The sequence below is a fragment of the Buteo buteo genome, chromosome 1, assembly GCF_964188355.1.
Source record: "Buteo buteo chromosome 1, bButBut1.hap1.1, whole genome shotgun sequence".
NCBI classification, from domain to species: Eukaryota; Metazoa; Chordata; class Aves; order Accipitriformes; family Accipitridae; genus Buteo; species Buteo buteo.
Window position 1 is genome coordinate 31,120,230 of NC_134171.1, and position 22,313 is coordinate 31,142,542.

General features: G+C 36.2%; 1 protein-coding gene across 10 annotated transcripts in view; it reads right to left on the reverse strand.

The window, feature by feature from the left end:
* Positions 1 to 1,400: 1,400 nt before the first annotated feature.
* CLOCK (clock circadian regulator) overlaps positions 1,401 to 22,313 on the reverse strand; it is a 67,034-nt gene continuing 46,121 nt past the window's right edge. For 8 of the 10 annotated variants that reach the window (XM_075026124.1, XM_075026058.1, XM_075026095.1 and 5 more), the window contains 13 exons: positions 22,003 to 22,121; positions 17,968 to 18,050; positions 17,638 to 17,744; positions 16,844 to 16,991; positions 16,551 to 16,626; positions 15,504 to 15,645; positions 14,992 to 15,092; positions 13,988 to 14,077; positions 12,939 to 13,097; positions 11,181 to 11,387; positions 9,725 to 9,945; positions 9,177 to 9,444; positions 4,954 to 6,954 (listed from right to left, as the gene is read on the reverse strand). In XM_075026124.1, coding sequence (XP_074882225.1) covers positions 6,772 to 6,954; positions 9,177 to 9,444; positions 9,725 to 9,945; positions 11,181 to 11,387; positions 12,939 to 13,097; positions 13,988 to 14,077; positions 14,992 to 15,092; positions 15,504 to 15,645; positions 16,551 to 16,626; positions 16,844 to 16,991; positions 17,638 to 17,744; positions 17,968 to 18,050; positions 22,003 to 22,121 — 1,904 coding nt within the window. In that variant the 3' untranslated portion in view covers positions 4,954 to 6,771. Of the gene's footprint in view, positions 2,253 to 4,953; positions 6,955 to 9,176; positions 9,445 to 9,724; positions 9,946 to 11,180; positions 11,388 to 12,938; positions 13,098 to 13,987; positions 14,078 to 14,991; positions 15,093 to 15,503; positions 15,646 to 16,550; positions 16,627 to 16,843; positions 16,992 to 17,637; positions 17,745 to 17,967; positions 18,051 to 22,002; positions 22,122 to 22,313 lie in introns of those variants that run through there. The other 2 variants (XR_012650130.1, XM_075026119.1) reach the window with 2 other exon arrangements.

Here is a 22,313-nt window from a genome sequence, read left to right on the forward strand (position 1 = left end):
TAATGGCACTTGCCATACTGACATAGCATTTTTCCACAGATGACCTTGTACAGCCCCTGAAGTCAGCACCCTTGGCAAGTTACAGCGACAGGCTTTTGCTAATGTAGACACGGGTGACATTTAACCCCTAAGATTCTCCATCCACATGTGGCATGTACTGTAGATGTGTATTTCTTCTGGATTATTTAAATTTAGTTCCAAAGTGAAAATATAGTTGCCAAAGAGTCTTGACAGCAATAGACACCCTGTGCTACAAAGAATGCTCCTAAGACTCTGGACATTTTTGTTCTTATTATAAGTTACCCTCAAATAGCTGAAATCTTCTGGAATTTATATCACTAATGCCTGAGACTCAGAAGTGAAGTGCAACTAACCTTTGGATTGCTAATCTTTACAAGTACTTAACAGTTGCATTCTCATATAAGCATGTTTTTTGTTTCTAAGCTTGCAAGACAGCAAACTGCCATTGAACAGCATTGCTTCAGGTGTGGCAGCAGTTGTAATTACAGCTCTTCTTCTTGATAAGTTTATGGAAAAATATATTGATATTTCCAAAGTTCAGTTTTAAGAAAACTGATAATCTTTCTTGCTACCTGCTGTTGGTCTTATCGCTGGTGGGTGTTGACAGTTTTTAACTACAACTGCAGCACTTCTATAGCTAATTTTGTTTTGACTCCTGGGGCACAGGGGGCTTATGGCATGTAGAAGTAATATACAACTTGCACAAGTATTATTTAATTCCCAAAGGCAAAAGATGAGTATCTTCACATGGCCATCTAGTGTGATAGTACAGAAAGAAAAGAACTGCAGACTGTAAAAATGGCTAAGCATATTTACCATTTTCTCTAGGCATTCTGCTTCAATTACAGGATATCCTTCCCTCCCACCCTTCCTTGAACATTTAATTAATTTCAAATTATTAATGTTTACATTTTGATCAGTGCAAAAGGATCAGGGAGAAAGTGTTAGACCACCCTGACAGGTTGCATGTTATCACACAGCTTTTCAAAGAAAGAGCTGCGTGCTCTGAACGAGTTGCGCTCCCACCTAAATTCAAGTCTCTGCTTCCTTTTTTGGTGGCATAGCCAACATTTCAGATCATCTCTACTCCTTTGAAAATATTATTCTTTGACAATTCACCAGCAGAAGAAATATCCAGGGAGGAGAGTTGAAAGAATTAAAGAAGGGTGTTTTGCCCATGCCATAAACTGAGGGAAGGGCTGTGCTTGATAAACCCTCCCATGCACATGCAAACACTCTGCAGGGCTGCTCCATCATTTGAAGAGAACAGCGACTGTACACATGAAGATACAAAAGTAGTTTTAAGTTCTGCATGTTCCAACAAGTGCTGTGTAAGTAAATTCCAAGCCAGTAATATAAATACACAAATCAAAGGTCTCTAGCCTTTAGAGTGGGGCATCAATTTATAAAGAGATACAGAGAGAAGACAAGAAAAAAAATACAGTATGCGTTTTTTACTGAAATCTCACAAGTCATTTGTCTGGGTAGGGGAGAGAAGATAAAATCAACATCAAGCAACTTCTCACAAGTTGGTTCTGTAGGTGGGGGAGAGAGAGTGCCTTTGTGACAGTCGTGGGAAGGGTAAGAGTGCTTCACTGTGAAACTTGGATAAAATTGACATCAAGCAACTCAGGGGAAAAAAAACTTCTGGAACCTTAGAAGCTACAAAAAGCAAAATTTTAAATGAGTTACATTTATTCAGTTAAAAAATTGACAGTTAGTAATGGTCACATGAACACCAGGGAACTGTATCTACATTTCCTGACGTCAATATGAGCGGCACTAGGGTTTTTCTGTTTGTTTTCTTTTACGTATACAAATCTAATGCCAGTTAAAAAAATACAAAACAAAACTGAAACCCAAGACACTGTGAAATCAACACTGCTTAAAAACTCAAAATTCAGTCTGATATATTTGAAAATAAATATTTTACCTTTCTTATTAAAAAAAGACAACTCACCAACTGCTTTCAAAGCAGTAACTTCTTTAAGACCATTCCCAAAAGTGTTTCATAAATAATTACCCATTTTGATTGTCTATTAATGCAGCATCTCTCAGTCTTAGCTGGGGTGTCTATATTAGGCCATACAGTATTTTGTTCAGACACAGTGTTTTGTGTTTCCCCCCCCACCCCCTTTTTATTTAGGTACAATTTCTTTGAATATAGCATATCATGCTGGCAAAATTCATGCAGATGACATAGCATGAAGCATAGCAGAGCTTAAAATCACCTGTTAAAAAAAAAAGACAAGGAATGTAGTGTTAAAAATCATGATAGTGAAAAAGCAACTATCCAGTCTCACGGACAACCAAGACAATTTCAAATGTTCTCTCACAGTTGTCTCATCTACTATGATTTGTTTAAATATGTCTTTTTTAATCCAAATTCACTTAATTTTCTTCAACTTTTTCCACCTGGGACAAGTAAAAAAATAAAAGGTTAATTATTAAAACTAGTCTCTTTTCCCTTTTAATCAAAATAACCATTTTTCCAGCCCTCTGACTGTATATCTAATTTTAATAATGATTTCAAATAGAGAAACTTATGAATCTGACATGTTTGACATCTCCTGATGCCGCAACATTTAAAACACTCATAACAATACCTGGGTTAAATCTCTGAAAATATAAATGGTTCTCGAATCGACTTCAACATTTGAAAAAGGCCACATCTTTAAACCTTCAGAACATTTTCACACAAGTTATAATCCTAAGGGACACTTAGAATTACTGAATAGGCAAATGAGCCTCCAGATGATTCTCTCTCATAGGCAACTGTGCAACTTAAAAAGTCTCCTTCCAAGGAAGCTATCATCATTAATCCCTTCCCCGGCCACATAAAACACAAAGCCAACCAGTTTTAGAAGCCTTTTTAATCTTGCACTTTGAGCCTCAAAGGATCACCATATTAAAGAAACATTTTCCAGAAATGTCTCTTGACAGTTATGCATGTTATTCCTCGATGCCCCCACTCTTTTTAACAGTTTCACTGACTAAAGAAATAAACTGCTTTTCAAATAGTCTTTTCAGTAAAGTGCTTGTTATTACTCAAAAAAAAAAAGAGAAAGTGCTATTTGAGTCTTAAGAGAATTTCTTTTTCTGTGAAAAACTGCCTGATATAGCTTTATTTTATTCATTTTTACATAAAGCTGAAATGAAACCTATCTCTTGTAAGGATACTGGGTTACTAATTTTGGTGTTTGGCAGTAGGCAAGATGCCCACAGAAGGTGGTGACACACTGGAACCGTAGTGCAGAAGGTAAACCTTCTAGATGAAATGGAAGGCATATGGAGAGCTCCTACTAGAATCCTTTCATATTTATATACAAATATAATATATATTAAATATAATATAAAAATAGCTATATTTTTTTTTTCTCTGAAGTTATCCTAGAAGCTTTTCTTCAAATCCTCACCCATCGCAGGCAAACAATGTCTGTCTCCTAAACTCCATGCAACTATGCCATCTTTTTCACTCCATCAGGTATCGCCAGCCCATTTCTTCATAAATACAATCCTCTCCTTAACAGACTCCTTCCCTTCTGTCAGAGTCATTCTGTAATGTTTATGCTCCAGAACCTGCAGCATCACAGCATTCATTATTGTCCTACTGATTAGGATGTTGCAAATAAGTCTATGACTGTACTAAATGAGTCGGGCAGAAGCAAAAGGCTGACTAAGAAAGAGGCAATAGCCTGGTCCTCTTCCTGCTACGAATCAAGGACAGTTCAGCAACTGATTAGCAACAGGGGGAGCTGCACACCTTTTAAATACACACTTTTTAGTCACCAGCTGTGAAGCAGAGCATCTGCATACTTGCACAGAATCTAGACTGAGTTCTACATACTCACTTCTGTAAAAAGTTTGCCTGATTCATGGCAGGAATTTTTAAAATGCGTGCTATGTGTTTCCAGTTTCTTTGAATTTCCCCATCTTCTATACTTTCTCTACTAGCTGGTAGTTCTGTAATTGAATGACCTCTCTCTGAGGTTACAAAAAGCTTCTGGCTCAAAGCATACATTTCCATAGTTCTCTTTCAGCAGTCATGCTATTGTCATCATCTAATTTCTCTCTCACCTAGTTTAGCCTTTTTACCAACAGACCTATAGCAGCACACCAGAGTGTTTGGGAAGGGGAAATGGGAAGAGAAGTTTAAACGAAGCTTTATATAAAAAGCTGCGTCGTTAACCGTCTGGCTAGTATCTCTATTTTCTGTAATTCTCAGTGTATAGCTTAATAAACCTATTTCACCACTATTCAATTCAATAGTTCTAACAGCACTATTAAAGCTCTCCCAGTGTTCTTTTTTAGAGCTATATTATTATTGTAATTGGTTAAAAACATTTTTATCTATTTTCCATTAAGCAAAAGTACTGATCGCACAGACCTCTAGTCAACGCAGCTTAATTTAGAAACAGGTGGAATGGTGTGGTAGGGATAGTAGAGCAAGGCAGGATTTCTTTACATAGAACTTTAGAGAAACAGGTTTCTGACAATTATTCTAGCCCAGAGGATGCCAGAAATCCCTTTAAAGAAGGGGAAGTGTTCCTTGCTATGTTTGGTATTGGCATCGGTTCCTTGCTCCAGGTTGCAAGAGGCTTCTTGGAGCAGAAAGCAATCTGATTTTCTTTGGTACTGTGTTTCTCACACTCTCCTTCCTTGTTCACTGCTGTGCTTTTTGGTGCCAAACTCTTGCTTTATAACTGGGGAATAAAAAAGATCTAATGGTGGGACACGTGCAAAGGCTAACCTCAAAACGTAACCAACTGTACCAAATACTTGGCTAAACTGGTATTACCTTCATGCAGGTTTGGTTCATCCAATAATACAATCAAACTGTTTCATAGTACAAAATAGTCCCTCACCATTTGGTTACATTCATTCAACTCCTCCTCAGTATTCAAGATTAATCCAGCTTTCTCTCCCTAATACTAATTTTAACTGCTTTTACTGTTTTTGTTTTTAATTATCAGATCTATCAGCATTTATTCATTTTCCTCTGAAGTTCTGGTTTCCACAAACTAGTACCATAAAAACCTACTGAACATTTACTTAAAATAGCACATCATATCTGTTGGAACTTTTTATTTTCTTTATAAAGTGAAGTCGCCTTCTGAAGTCTTAGTTCAGTGATATCTCTTAAATCAATAGCCTGGTAGTGTTAAATGCAATCGTGATCTCCCCCAAAACACACTTTAAATGCTATGAAAATGATTGAAAAAAAAAAAAAAAAACAACAAAAAAATCAGCTTACTATTCCTCCTCCTGCAAAAGGAGTTCTACACTTTTAGGTTTTTTGATCTTTTAAGAGTATTACCTTCAAGGTCTAAGATTTTAGAGACTCCTCTGTTTCTGGCTAGTGTTTGAAGGGGAGTACCACTCAAAAATGCTCATGGTCTCAACTCAGACCATTATTAAAATCAACACAATACAGAAATATCTATGAAGTAGTTACACAAGTTTGGTTGACAATGTACTAAGACTTCAAAATTGAAAATGGTTACAGATTCAAGACATTGTAATTCAAGATGTTCAACATTATCACCTGAATTAAAATCAAGGCACTATGGGTTTTGTTGTTGTTGTTAAAATGACCCTGAATTAGTTCTGACTAATTTTTGAAGGAGAATAAAAAGATTCCAACATATTTTAACAAGTTACAATTCTCACCACAGAGAAAGTGGTTAAAAAGTGCCCAAAAGGTTATTAAATGTAAATATATTTTTGTGCAAATTACTCCTATAACTGAAACATTCTTGAAAATTACTGTCATTTTTTTGTTAAACCTTTTACATAAATATTTCCAACTATGAACTATATCAAAAGATAGCTTTGGGGAATAAAATTCCAAACCATCCGCAAGAAAGCAGTGCAAATTCCTATTTTTCAAATAAAACTATGAATTATATATGAAATGATGGATGATATTCATGAATCTGAATGTCCTGAACCCTGATGCATGATCACCAGTTCAAACAGCTTCATCAATAATTTAACCTCAAGAAGTCAACTAACCAACACACTATACCTCACCAAACAAACCCTGACATCACAGACAAAGCACAAACAAGAGACTTGTGCCCACATTAAGGGTGAAAATAATGATGCATCATGTTGTAAACAAAAGGGTAGAACAGAGGAAAACATTAGTCTGAGTATGGTGTGAGAATTTAGGGAAACATATTCAAACCTACAAATAACAGATTACATTTTCATGCATCATATAAAATATTTTGCTCTTTCTCCTTTTATGCAGACATATACACAATATTTTACAGCATCTGTACAACAGAGAACTGGATTTCACACAACATTTTCAAAATATTTACTGTCCCGTAATCATCTGAAAAAAATTAGATGGTTTTTGGACTATATTCCTGGCATTTTTTTCTGCTAATTCAAACAATTGCTCCATGTCCATTTCAATACTTTAAAAATGTACAGGATTGATAAAAATAACCAATATTTTCAGCATCCCTCTCATTTCAGTCACATTTTGATCTCTCACCTGGACAAATTAACACATGGCAGCAAATCCTTCAGAACACAGAAACTGGGGCAACTATCAAAGTTGGCCATGTCCCCATCATCATCTTGTGGCTTTTCTTAACAGATTCCAGAAGTTAGAAGTAGATCTCAACACTGTGGTGTTAGAAAGCCTTCGTACTGCTACCTCTGTAGCCTCAGTGCAACTGTTTGTGGACCAGCCCCCTCCTGGTAGTTTGCTTCAAGAAGAGGCAGAGCCCCACACTATTGTGGTTGAACTTTGGAAGGATCAGTCATCTTGTCAGTTCTGTGTCGCGAAAGTTGCTGCTGCTGCTGCTGGGACTGATGCTGCTGGTGGTGGGACTGAGTAAAAGTGCTTTGTTGTAGTGGGAAAGCAGCAGAGAGGATAAGCTGAGCTGACTGATTTCCATGAAGTAACCTGGATGTCTAAAACATGGAAACAGAAAAAGATTATTTTTCCTGCTGCACTGAGAAACACAGGCCTAGCTGCCTTTTAACTTGTCATAAGGGTTGAATCAAAATAAACTTCTGATTTGGTCATTTAAGCTAAGCAAACAATGCAAAGATTAATTCATACCAGCAAACATTGCAAAGGTTAGTTCATACTAACAAAGTTAATTAGCACATCTGACCAATTAATGAAGCAGCTGTAACTGGTCTTTGTAATGTCCCATGACTGAGTAGGAACACATGGCAATTTGTCTCCATTTCAAACCACAAGAGCATAACAGGGCTTAAGGAATCTATTTTAACAAGTGCAGGTGGCTGTCATTGCAGTCAAATGAAAAAACAGTGCATGACTTGGCATAGATCACATTCACGCCCCCCCCCCAGCCAAAATGAACAAAGAAACTGCCGCATTTGCAGACCCAAACATCCCCTTTGAAGGAGATTTATTACTATTGGAAATAGTACTTAGTTTTAATATTAATCTTCTTAGAACCAAAATATGATGGTTACTGAAGAAAAGCAATGAAGGATGGGTACAAATGCACTTGGATGTCTCAGTCCTGAAACACGTTCTTGCAGCAGAAAGTAAACTCCATCGACTGCTGCACCTACAGAATCAGACTGCCCCAGTGAGCAGAGGCAGGAAAAACACTTTTCTCCCTTTTTAAAGAGCATTTGCTTCATTTCAAAGTCTAGCACTTTAATAGTTTGTATTAAAAATACTAAACTATTGCCTAGAAAGAAATTCTAGGACAGGAACAGACCTTTGGAGATCTTAATCTTTCACAAAGCTTCTGTTTCACCAGAATTAAGTCAAATTTGTACCAACTTTTAAATTTGGAAACAGAGGTACAGACGCTACCAACCTGCTAAACAGCATTGTTGTTACAGTATTTATCTGACTTGTCAGAGAACACATTCAAATCTGCGCTCTGGTTTGATTCAGTTCAAGAGTCTCCCACTACATAAATGAGTGCTGAAATTCAAATCACTAGGTATTCTTCAGCTTTCTTTTTGAAAGTCAACTTGCAGCTGAAAAGCCTTTGCCTGATGCATGACTGAAATTGGTATGTTCCCATGAAAGATTTTTTCAACAAGTCAATATTTTCTGTCAATGACCTAGTGAAACAAAATTTTACTCAGCCCTAAACAGAACTGTAACCATTCCTTGTGCATATAAATGTAGGTTAAGCCTCCAATTACTTACTGCATTTGTATATATTCCACCTGCGCACAGGATCCCAAATTTAGTGCAAATGGGAGACCACATATAGTAAATATTTTTAAAATAAGGATTTTTTAATTATGTATGCTCTTAAAGAGTAAAAAAGGAAAATTGACATTGCCAGAGTAGTTAACGAATGTTAAGAATATGCACAAACTACACTGTGATAGTTACATGGACTTTATCCTTCTTTGGAGAAGGCAACATCAGAGGCCAAATTAAGATTTTTTTAATGCACGCCTTCTTGGAGGCACTTCCTCTCTGTGTTCCAGCTACAACTACATCTCCCTCACCAGCATCACCTGCTGGGTGAGCTGTGTGCCAGCAATTAATTGGAATCAACAAACGGCAACAGATTTCCCCATCAATTTTTTCTACCTTCTGGTTCTTTTCTCTTCTTTTTGAGATTTCCTGTCTCTAAACTTCTTGGGTTTTGCCTCCTTCTCTTTTGATCCAATGTCTCTTCTTTCTCCACTAAAACAAGGTTCTTCTCTACTCTCTGCTTACAAGGTTACTTGCTGCTCAGCGTCCCCTGTAGCCTAAACAGATGTTCATGCCTCATGTTAAGGGGTCATGTCTTGCTTTGGGTTGCATGCTGCTTTCCAGACCAAGCAATTCTGTTTGAGATCATCTCTCAAACCTTCTTGCATTAATATGTGAATGCAAAGAAAATGCAAACTGTTTTAAAGGGAAACATCTGTTTCTTCATCCCATGCTCAAGCAAGAGCAGCAATTCAAAGGGAAGAAGACATAAAATAGGACAAAGCATAGAGTCAAATTACAGGAAAGTCTACCTCTCCTTTAAGTAGTAAGATTTTAGAGAATGGCTACAGAATAAACTTATTTCACGCATCAGGCTTGTTCATAGGTTGCTATTTTAAGCGCTCTGTTTTCAGATAAAGCACCTCTAGGATAAGCTAGCAATGCTGAAGGTGTCAGGACTTCGAAAAATTTGTAGAGAATGCTGCATTACCTGTAGGAACTGTTGGGGGTGCTGGGTCAGCTGTGGCTGAGCTGGTTGCTGAACTGTGGTGAGCTGCTGCTGATGGTCTTGCTGACTTTGCTGCTGCTGCTGCTGTTGTTGCGTTATTGACAAAGTCTGTGGCTGCTGCTGTTGGGCAGCAAAAGTGGGATAAGCTGTCACCACCTGTCCCATAAACATAGTACTTGGTACCATTACCGCTCCACATGCTACTGGGGCTGTGACAAGTTTTGTTACAAGTTGCTGACCTTGAGAAAATCTGTTAATAGAAAAAGACATTTGGAGTCTCTTTAGGAAAAATAAATCAAGCATCACGTGCACTTGAGATTTGTCATGTTCATACTTTGCTATAAACAACATGGGTCTTGATAAGCCTGTGAACATGTTATTTTGGGCAAAGTTTAGTTTAACAATTGTATTCATATATAGTTAAAATAATAAATCATGTGATTTTTTAATGCTACTTTAGTTCCTTTTGTATATGATGGAACCATGTAAGCATATCATTATAGCAAGTCATCTGAATATTGAAGATTTACCTGATTTGTCTATCCTGTGTAAAAGTGGTTACTGCAGCAGCATTCTGGTTATTGTTCTGTGGTAAGCTAGAAGGAACCTGGACCACATTTCCTGTTGTTGGCTGAGAAATCACCATAGTGTTATACAAAGGTGCCGAGACTGTGTTCTGAGACTGACTGGCAGACTGACTGGCAAGAGAAGACTGTTGATTGTGTCCACTAAGCACATTTTGTTGATTATGCTGAAAAGAAAAAATATTTTATGAGATAGTAAATTGAAAATAGCCAGGTACTACAGCTGTTCTCCTCATTGTCATTTCCCATACTTCACAGCTGCCAATGTTTTTCTATTACAAATGAATTCTTAATTTAAAGTACCCAGGTATTTCTACTGACTGAGGATTTGGAGGTGGGACTGGCCCTCAGACATCTGAAAATCTCTTAGATTACCCTCTTCTCCTGTTCAGGTTATTTTTTTTCCTGAATTTTTCAGCTACTTGTATACTGTTTGTTGAAAATCCTATTTTCCACTCCTTTAGCATCTCTGTGCCAGATTTAGACTAAAATGTGCACATCACATCAATTGATTTCTTATTTGAAAGTTTGGAACTAGCTTACTGCTGAGATGGTAACACTGTCCACCACTAGTCTGCCTCTTCACAAATCTCAAAAAGAAAGTATGGAATTTGGATAAAGGTACAGAGGAGGGTGACCACAGAGACTGGAGTTATAAGGAGCCTCCATACGCAAAATCGTCAAACCCATTAAAAGTGTTCAGCTTGAAAGACAGGCTTCTATGGAGATACATGTGTCAGAGGACTTTGAAATCACATATGACTGAGAAGGTGAAAAGCGAATAGCTGCTCAATGTGTTTCCCAGTATATAAGCTGGGTGGCAAGTTTAAAAAACAAACATAATCATATTTTACAGAGAGTAAAGCTGTAGAACTCACTACGAGATACTGTGAATTTCAAAAGTTTACATGGAATTGAAAGAAACTGAAAAAACTCATAGAATAAAAAGGCTATTACATTACAGATGTCATACACCTATGGCATCTGACAAATTGCTGAAGAGTAAAGAAGTCAACTGCAGAACCACCAATATATTCTTGTCCTGTTCCTATGCTTTTTCTGGTTATTTGCTGTCTGGACACCAGGTTTCAAGCTCACCTAGTACAAACCTCAAGTTATATGTTCTGTCAACAGAAAAATCATAGACACTCAAAAAAAGGCAAGCTAAAAGTTTTCATGATACTGGTCTTTCAAGAAAGCTACTTGTTATTAATTATTTACATGCCTAAGTCTTAACATAAAAACAAGATCTGATATTGCATTACCAAGAACATAAATGCATTTCAATTGTAAAACTTGGAACATGAAGAAATTAATATGACTCAAAAGACATTTAAAAAAAATTGTTGTGTTTCAGCTATGGTTTTGAGCACATATTCTATCCAGCAAATGAGAATTTTACCTGTGTTGCAGTACTCTGCAAAGCCTGTTGCTGTATCATGTGTGGGGTACTTATATGGCCTGTGTTCATCCCCCTTTGAGTCTGATTAGTCTGAACAACTTGACCTTGCATGTTTATTGGCGTAAGCTGCTGAACATTTGAAGAATTTCCAGAAGCAAGCTGCACAGAACCAAAGTTGAGTCCAGAAGTTGACTGCTGCAAGAACATCTTAAAAAAAAAAATCTCCAAGTTAGCTTTTAAGAAAAATCTGTTAATTGTTCAAGATGTTTTAGAGAATCTAAACTTAATTATTTTATATCAATATAAGATAAAGTTTCATCTTAGTTATTAGAAGTGTTGAAACTGCATTGCAACCTCCTAGAGCAAAAGGCCCAACACCCATATAGGGTCAGTATTCAAAGACTGTACTGTAACTGGTAAGATAAGAATCAGAATCCTGATTCCTAGAGCTCCAAACATTAAGGTTTACTATTTGTTCTTAAAGAAAAAGTACTATTTAGACACTAACTGGTAATGTAGTCTACAACTGTCTAAAGATAAAAACATATTTGAGATCACATTTCTATTTGTAGCATCTCCAGCAGTGAAACTAATTCAAATGAAGAAAATCTTAGAATCCAGGCATAGCACCAAGAACGTAATCTTCCTTGGCAACCAAGAAATCATGAATATACTGAACTTTCCAACATTGTTGTAATAAACTGAATTCAGCACAAAAATATTTGAGTCTTTACAAAAAGTTATGCCCAAGACTACAAGAAGACAGGGTAATAAGGTAGAATGTGCAGCACTTAGATCTATTTTCCCTAGTTTCCACAGTCCTGAATAAGGTCCCTCCACAGTGCATGTGAAGAGAGCTGTGAATCTCTCCTTTTGAGGCATCTATAGGACAGTCTACTGCTGGCAGGCTTATGCTAGACAGGATAAAACACTGAAAATGCTACATGCCAGAAACTCCTACTCTGCAACAGAATTTATGCAACATACTCAGTACTTGCAGAAAGTATTTTTTTCTACTCTGTATTCACAATCCACACTGAAAATATTTAGATTATTTCCTTAAGGTATATTTTAGTTTTGGGTCGGTTTTTGTTTGGTTGGTTTGGGTTGGGTTTTTTTAACTAGAAAAACCCAACAGGGTCATTCTTTTCTTCCAAAGATGGCTGCTGAAAAGAGAATGACAAAATTAGAAAAAAAATATACCAGTTAAAATACAGAAATCAGGTAGTCAGCTGCTAGACTGAGTAATACATCCTTTCGACTTCTTGTCTTTCTGGCTCAGTAACTACTTCAGTATACCATGCAAAGTAGAACCACTTCACTAGGAGGGTGCATAGCAGGACCACAGCCTGATAAGTTAGGACAGTTTAAGAAACAAAAGGTATCAATCTGACACCCTCGAGCTAAAAGAGGAAATAAATGCTTATCTTGCACATTTTGGATTAATATTCTAATGGCTGCAAAACTTTGCAAGAAGTAACAACCACTGCATCCTTTTACATTTAGATTTAGGCATAAGCTAGGCTTGAGCTACTCAACATTGAAAACACACTGGGGCACTTCCAGATACATTCAGAAGCAAAATGGCAGGTACCTCAGGAACAGTAGCTTCAGATGCTATGGATTTTAGGCACATTAGGTCCAAATGGCAGCTGACAGGGGGTAGGGAGGATCACCTTGTGGAATTAAGTACCCAAGTCTCATTTTAGATGCCTAAATTCTCTACAGATCAAACCTGTAACAATTACACTAACTCACCTGGAGTCCTTGACCATGGACAATTTGAAGCTGCTCTTGAATCTTACGCAACTCTTCCTGCTGCCGATGAATATTTGCCTCTATCATGCGCGTTCTTTGCTCTAGCTGGTCCTTTAGATGCTGCATAGCTCCTAATTGAGCTGAAAACTGAAACACAGGCTGTAGTGCAATGAATAAATTAAAAGCTGAGCAAAATTAATGACATGTAATTTATAAGCAGTAAATACATTCCTCCACAGTAGCAAAGCACTGCTTTTTAAACTGCTAATAGCCATAATCTGCGGACAAATTCATTAGTATGAAAATGTCACAGAACTCACATTTAATTGATGCATTAGATTTGGTGAACTAAAAAAAATAAATCCATAGCAGAAGAAATTGACTGGTGTCCAAATCACCAAGACTCTATAAAAAGCCTTAGTAATTTACATGGTACTGCGGATGTTAAAGCTCTCTCAGGTTAAAAATTAGAATTGTACCACTTTACCAAAAAAATTCACTCAGAGCTAAAACATATGCAAGTAACTTGGGAATACCCTCAGTCACAAACTGTTGAAGGCTGAGCCCACAGAGAAACTATGTTTGCCATTTCTATTCTTTCCTAGACATCTGCTATGGGCCACAAGTCAATATAACCTTTTGATACTTATGTCCTATCTACAGGAGATAGATCTTTGGTTGGACCTGATACCACTATACTTATTTCACGAAAGTGTTTTATAGACTAAGTTGCCTTGTGTTACAAGCATATGTGTAAAAAGTTACCAGCATAACTGATGAATTTTTAAATTCATGTCCTACAATATTTTATCTTAAATTGTGTTTGTATCTATGTTTCTAATGGCCAAGGCTGAAAACTATACCCACACAAATAACAGGAAGAAAAAAATAAAGGAAAACTGTCAAATTGGGAAATTTGCTCTTTTCAAGAGAATAATGCTAAAGGTGACTTTGACACCAAAGAACTCAACTTCTGAAAGAGAATTTAACCTTATATTCAGAACAAGACTGTTTAAAAATAATAAACAATAAATCAACTTAATCCATACCTGTGACATGCCAGACTGGAGCTGTAAAGTTGCAGGCTGAGACATCGTTGGCTGTGCTACTGGTTGTCCCAGAGACTGGGAGCTTAAAGACTAGGATTTAAAAAATCATTCCGTAAGTGGAAAAGAATGAAATTTGTACTTGACATGAAATATTTCTTTACATAAAGTGCCAATTCCAAAATAGCATCATATAAAAAAAAAAAAAAGGTAAATGTTTCCTGAAATATCTAACCTTAAATATTAGAGAATTAAGAACATGAGAGCAATTGATTATATACATAATATATATATCGTTTTTCCACTGCTAAAAATATATAAAAGCAGTAGGTATAAACCAGGAAAAACAGAAATTACAATGACAACTGTTTTAAAAGTCTTATTTGTAGTAAGGGAAAAACTTTTTCAACAAGTTTGGAAGTTGACACCTTTGATTTATTATTACACTAATAATTTTAAAAAATACATATTTTAATAAGCATTCTATTTTTGAAGTGAATGTATTAGTTCAACTGGAACATGAGCACAAAGTACACAAAGCATGACATTTTCTCACATTACCAAGATTTCAGAAACTATATGAAAGTATTCACTAATATTCTTAAAAGTCATAAATTTATATGATTTCTCTATAGGGACACACATAGCATTATGTTGGCAATTTTATATATATATATATGTATATAATTGCTTATATACATATCTACACTAAAAATGCAGAATCGTAGAAAGTTATGTGTGAGTGAAAGCAGAGATTCATACTCAAGCTTGCAAACCCTAATGCCAAAAAATACTTATATGCTTAATTATTCTATTCCCTTAAAACGTAGTATACCGAAGTTGCATATTGACGATACAATTCTGATAGTCACGTATTCCAAGTGAAACTGTTACAGTTTAAATTATGTGTTTTCAGAAGAAATAAAGCAAAGGTTATATGGATTTAATAATACACTTTAAAGGTGAATTACACTGATTAAGTACAAAATTTTTCTCTGAAGAGTTACCTGACTACTCAGAGATGATCTTCTTTGTGTAGTCTTTTCATGACCAGATAAGCTTTGCCTTGGAGGAGTGCTAGTGTCCAGTGTCATTTTAGTCGGTGTTGCTGACAATGTTCAGAGTTACAACAGAAAGAGACATGTTAATAGTTATCTCAGTTCTGCAACGCAATAATCAAATCACAGAAAGCTTTTCATGAATAAAAAGAAAGCTTAAGGCTTGGACTCTTTTTTTTACCCTGACTATCTAACAATGCAATCTGATGGACTGAAATAGAGTGTTCTAGGGTCTGCTATTGTACTTTTAGAAGAAGTCACTTGTCATGCTTTAACATCACTATACAACCTCTGAAAATCTGAGTGGTCAGCAGATCTCTGAACCATCAAAAAGGACATTTTCATTTGCACACCTTTCATAAAATGGTGATTAACGGTTAGTTATGCATTTAGTTCAAGTAAGTAAAGAAGAGAAAGCCTTCACTAGGAAGGCAATTATATTTTCAACAGTTGGTGCTTACATGAATGATCTGATACTGCAGTATGTGAAGATTTTCGTGAACTCCTGGAGGAAGCAGAAGGTGTGGGGCTGGTATCAAACCTTTCCAGTGCTTCTTTGAGACTCACTGTGTTTATGTGATTGTCAGACCCAGAGTCCTGACTCTGAAGGGACATACACAAACAACAATTATTTTATCTGATTCAGCACACAATGTACATTTCTGTTAGCAAATATCTAAGACCATGCTGTGTCTAATTAACCCCCTTACACAGGTGACTGCAGAAGTAGTGGCCTGTTTGGTATCTGTAAGCTCAGTTTCCACTTGTGGCTTTTATCCTTGGAAAAGAAACCAAACCAAAACCATATACGCCTAGAAACCAAAATGCATGGAGACATAGGCCACAAACTGACTGCTGAGCTGACCTCCTTCTCTAGCTACGCAATTCACTCTGAACACCAGTGCAATGAGTGAACTGCTTATTCTTTTGAGAAAGGATGAGTTAATTCCACTAGAAGGAGCACTGTCAGATGAAACTTACTGAACTGCCAAGGCAAAACACGACAGAGCATCTGCACAAACTGGCTTATCTAAAACTCACTGAGCTTCCAAGAACATTAATTCAAAATGAATTTTGTATACTTCTAAGAAGTGGGACAGAGTCACACAATGAAATAGCTCCTGCTTTCCTCTTGTGAATTCCTTAAGCCATCTTAGTGTGTTGACCTTGGTTTTTCAGATTATGGGTGCTTCCAGTAAGGAAGAAAATTTATTTATGAATCAAACTCTGCAGGAATCAGATCTTAATAAGGACTTATGGATGTTGCCATGTTATAACTACATGCACATGAACTTATGAAAAGAGGAGGGTAAGTGTTCATGGCAGAATACAGTTAAACACCCTTCCTAGACTACTTTATCATTTTAAACAGTCATAGTATTTAGAGATCAAAATAATTACTTTATCTGTAACAGGATAAAACACTTCTTGCTGCTGTGTATTTGCTTACATATTATTTTTAGTATGAAAGAAAGAAGACGTAAAATAAAATTATAGAAGACACTCACTTTATCTGCTGTTATCTCTGGAAGAGACTCCTCAATACCAAGTTCTCGTCGTCTTTCTGCTCTAACTTCTGCATAACTGGAAGAACAAACCAAATGTGACTGCTATGTTCTTGGATGATTTAAAAACATACCTCAAAACCCAAACTTCTCAGAGATACCTTGCTTACAAATATGTCAGAAAGTTTTCCAATGACTCTTTAAACTGCTATGATTTCTCTACCTCCAAAAAGACCAGCAATACAGCTCCCATGCCAATAGATTTTCTCTAATATAGATTTTTAAAAATAACTTACCTTACAACAGTGTGCGTACAGACAATAAACTCCGGCCTGGAATTCCACTGGTGATACGTGATATAGTAATGTGTTTGCAGCCAAATCCATTGTTGTCCCTTTGTAAGGAATCTGTAGTAACATGACTTCCCTTTCCCATATTGCATTACTATAAAAGTGAAGAATAAAGTTGACTGTCTTTCCAGTCTGTAAATATTGCAATTACATAATAAACATTATTTCCCAGCTTCATATGGCCCAAAATCATGTCTAAATTCAGTATTATGACAATGACTAAGAACAGGTTTACAACTATAGCTTTCTACCAAAAAAATTTTACACTGCATTTTTCAGAGAACTGCAGAACTCAAACTTCCATTTTTGTGGGGTTTTTTTTACATACTGTGAAAAATTTATGTGCAAAAAATTTAAATACAGCTTTATAAAGAAAACCACAGTTGAACAGAAAGCTTATTCAATTACATGTTTAAACAATTTTTGCATTTATTAAACATCACAGAGCCTTTTAAATGCTATTGGAAGAACTAGAGAAGTATTAGTCATAGTGCTGTGCACTCCAATTTACCACAATGAAAACTCTAAATTATAAGACAAAGTTAAATCTGTTTTGTAGGTCTGTATCAAAAGAAAAAAGATTAAGATCAGCAGTGCAATTATGTCAAATGAATGAGAGCAAAGACACTTCGGTCAAATATAGCACAAAATTTCACTACAACAAGTGTACATTTTAACGAACTTTAAACTGAATATCTATAAAGCAAACTTGCTCATTTTAGCAACTTAGTTGTACTCACAATGCTCGTGACATTTTGCCAGATTATCTAGATCATCCACATGATAATAATCATAGCCTGATGTTCCCAAAACTTCAAAAGGAAGATAACCTATTATCGGAGGTGCCCTAATTAATACAAAAATTAATGTCATTTTATTTTCACACAAAAATCCCAAACAAAATTATTTCATTATATACGTTTTCTTGTTTACAGTATGTGCTCTGAAAAAAATTAAAAATTAAACCCAACACAAGCTATGAGTAGTTAATGCTGATTGGTGGACTCTAAATATTATAGCCACCACTGTGATTCAGCTACTATTGCTGCTATACATAGAAGGAATTGCACCTGTGATCCAAGAATAGGAACTTCCATTCTAAGCTATGTCTAGATGTGAACTCTTCATTGGGTTCTTCAACAGTGCACATTTCCTAAAAAGTAAAAAAATAAAAATCTCTCTCAAAACTGCTCTATTCTAATTCATAAGCTCTTCTGAAATTCAGACTTACCTAAAGTTAGTAGATAACTTCACAATAGTTATAATGTTATTTTTAGACAGCTTCATTGTTTTTGCTTGTTTAGATGCATAGTACTGAGGTAGAATCTAATCTCAGCTGTGCCAGACTGACACTCAGTTCATTTAAATGGAACAACCCTGGCATGAGATTAAACTCAAGCTCAGTATCTACAAACACCGTCGTATAAGCAGAAATCAATAGTTCCTGCAGTTACGCTTTTAACTTGCAACAAGCAAAAGAAGAGATAAAACACTCCCACCAGACACTCTGATTACAGTATATGCTTATAATGGGTAAAAACCAACATTAGCAAGATGGTCACATTATTTTGAGTTTAGGAGCAGGATTCTTCCTTTTAGTGAATACAGAGTACTCGAAATCACTTTGGCTTGAGGGCACAAACATGTACTACAAATAACACACAGTTCTCATGTTTAGAACTCATGAAAAGTAAGAGAATGATTTTATTTCCACTATTACAACAAATCCTCAAGGTATTCTGTACATCGTTTTAAATGTATTCCACTCACACATATGTGCAATCAGTGCATGTCAGTCAATTTCTATTATCCCCTTCCAGAGAGGTAAAGATGCCCTGCCAAGTACTGTGCCTCATGCTGAGACAGTGACGGAGCTAAGTACCCCAAGCCAGTTGTTTCTTTTGCAAACTCCTCTAGTACTGCCTTACAAGAAGGAAGATGGATGATGGAATACATGCATACATAAAAATACACCCCTCAAAGAATTACAATAAAATTAGAGATCACTAAATCTTTCTTTTTTGGACACTTGCACGTTTGTCACACTTGTAGGAGCTTGCAATAGTATTCCCATTGCCAGGAACACAGTAGAATCTATGGATGGCTGGATACCACAACACTTTCCTTAAGACTACAATATGGAAGCCGCTGCTGCACTGACATTGTATTCATGACAGATGTGGACAGATGAGCACACTGCTGCTCTGCAAACATCTGTAACTAAAATAGTCCTGTGGAAAAATACTGTAGAAGACTAACTGTTGTTCCTACAAAGGGACCACCTTCTTTTCATACTTTCAGGTTATAATACAGAGAGTTTAAGTGGATATTTTGCAGATCTTTAGATAGATATTTCTAAGTTTTCTTTCTATGAAAGAAAAAAGTGAACATATCTAGGCAATGTTCTTTCCTCACCTGCATCAGTGTAAAATCTAAAGACAGTGACTAGAAAGTGAGTTATATGACAGAGGTAATGAACAAAATCACTCTGGGCACAAATTTATGACTCTTGGTGTGACTTCCAGTTAGCAAGACTTAACCTTCAAAACTCAAAACTACCCCTAAAACCCAAAGCTCATCTAATTTCCTAAGATTACAGCATTTAATAAAGCACCACTCATAGCAAAATGCCACCAAGGTCTGGGTGCCTGCAGTCCCTCCAGCCCCGGCAAGGAGCATTGCAGGCACCCAGACCTTGGCGACAGGCACCATGACCCCTCCAGCCCCGGCGATGAGAACTCGGCTACCCAAACCTCAACACAAAATAAAAGAAATGACAGAGTAAGTGTATAGCCCTGAGCTATACTTTTGATTTGTTGTTTCTTTTAATGTAATTATTTTGGCACAAGTCAAAACAAAAGTAAAAATAACTTCAAGTGCAGGCAATAAAATCACAGTAAAAACATCATTGTTAGAGAGGAGCTCACAGCAGGTTAGTATCTGATTACTCAATGCATTTATATTAATATTTGCAGATATTCCACTGTAAAATACCCCTGGATAGAAGCTATCTTGTTCAACAAGGCATCTTGTTGAAGTTGTCAACAAGGCATCTAGAAAAGAAAGGACTTTCATTTGTAACAAAAAGTATTCCGGTAGAATCCATTTGGGTGGATTAATCTTGCCACCTTGATAGGATTCAATCATTTACCAGTCAAAATGCAAGACAAATGTTTTAAAGAATGCGTAGAGCCAAATCCTTCACTGGGGGGCAAAATTTGTGGCATATTTTGTTACAAAAGTGGTGCGTCATATGCAGAAAATAAAACCTTGAACTTTCAGAGTTTATTCTCATAAATACTACGGCTTTCTTCAAAAGCACTGTATATCCTTGAGAAATTACATTCTAGGTTAAAAAAAATATCCAGAACCATATACCATCTGAAATAAAGAGAAAAAGTGGCAGATGAGCAGGCAGGTTCTACCTTAAATAAGGCAATCCAGTACTACAATATACATCTTATTACTGGCTGCATCACACATCTGTTAGTAAAGTTACTGGGCTGGTAAAGTTCCTGATATAACACTTATTTGCTAGACTCAATAACAACAGAAGTTATCAAAAGACTATAAACAAGTATTGTCAGGTTAAAAGTCTTCACAAGAAGAGCTCCCAGACGAACAGCACTAGTCAAAACCCTTGAGAGGATGTTAAAACCTCTGTAACATGAAAGTTTACTTAGGGACTAGGGGCTCAAGTTCAGGTAGAGGAATGAAACTTTGGCCAGAGTATAACCTGTAAGGCTTTCGCCCTCAGGAGACTGAGACCTGAATGATCATAAATGGATGTTCCTCAATTTCCAAATGTCCTGTTCCAGAAGTAGGAAACACAGAAGTTTCACTATAGTACATTCTAACCTGTCAGACTTTAAAAGGCAAAAATTTTTGCAAATCCTGCTGGGTTGGTCTTTTTTCCCCAAGTATTTCATGATGCAAAAATCACACATTTAACATCTCTACCAACCACCAGCATAACAGCAAGAACATTATTTAGACCCGCATGGGAAGAAAAGTGTCAGATGAATGATTTCCATGTTTCAGGAGAAATAAACAACAAACTCTCTCTGGCATGCAGTCTGGAGAGATCCAATTCCTATTCAACCTGACAGAACTGAAGTAGTTCATACCATTTGTCCACAAGCTCCCTACTACACTTTCAAAGTACCAAGTATATAGACCATGTCCTCAGAGGCTACCACCAACAATATTCAGCTTAAGACACCAGTGCATTCAACTTACAGGCAGAATATTTAAATATTCAAAGAGTTCTGCATGACAGACAGCAGCTTAACCATGTGCCGTATATGTTTCACGGCATTTCTTTACAACTGAATTGCAAGAGCAAATGTTAGCTAGTAGACTATCCTGTACTTTGATTAATATATTTGTATAAAACATATAATCTGAATCACAATCACAGACTTTCTTGTACTGTATCCTGAGTATTTATTTTGACTGATTTTGGTGAGGAACAGGATTATACTTGGTAAACCACAAACTTCATACACATCCAGTTCTAAACTTGGAAAGATAGCTTCATTGTACATTAGTAGTTAAGCAAAATGTTCTCTTTAAACAACCGAGTTACTGAGTAACAGTACTGAAACAAAACAAGAGTTCTATTACAGCAAACCCAACACTCAGTTACTGACAAGTAATGTTAGTTTTCATTAAGCCCCACCAGATTTGCTTCTGGATCAAACTACAGCAAAACCATCAGCAACATGAAATTCACATCCAAGTTTCAACTAAAACTATTAATTTCTCCAGTGAAAGTGGAATCTTGATGTTATCTTTCATTTTGTTTAAGTTAAACTTGCTAAATTATATTCCTGTGGACTTCTTCTAAATTAATTTCTTGCATATTACTATTTCATATGACTATTTAGAAATGGCATTCACTGTAACAACTTCATTTGATGCTCTGCATAACATTTAATTTATTTGTGTGTGAAGTAAGAAAAACAGACACTTTCAGTTTCATATAATAAAATTCCTTACAGTTTTCATTAATAATATTTGAAATGCTGTGTGCATTCTCTCTGAAGTTTTCCTGTTCAGAGTACATTTTAAAATGATACAAAAGTGATTTCATTTGTACATACCTTGATAAACTGAGGTGTAGCTAATCTAACTGTGGCTACAAAGCAAACTTTGTCTTCATATGAAGGCCGGTGCGATCGCTGAATAGTTCCTTCAAACCCATTGTGCGCTGAGTTGGGAACTGAGGGAAGATCGAGGAGAAGAGGTCAACACAGATTACAATATAAGCATGGAGAAAAATGGCAGTAAAAGCACAAGACAAATGGCCCAATATTTATCTAATGTGGTTTGCTTATACTTTAACATGTATTACAAAAATGCTACATATATTATATACACATTATGCACAGGAATAGTAGTTGTACAGTAGTAA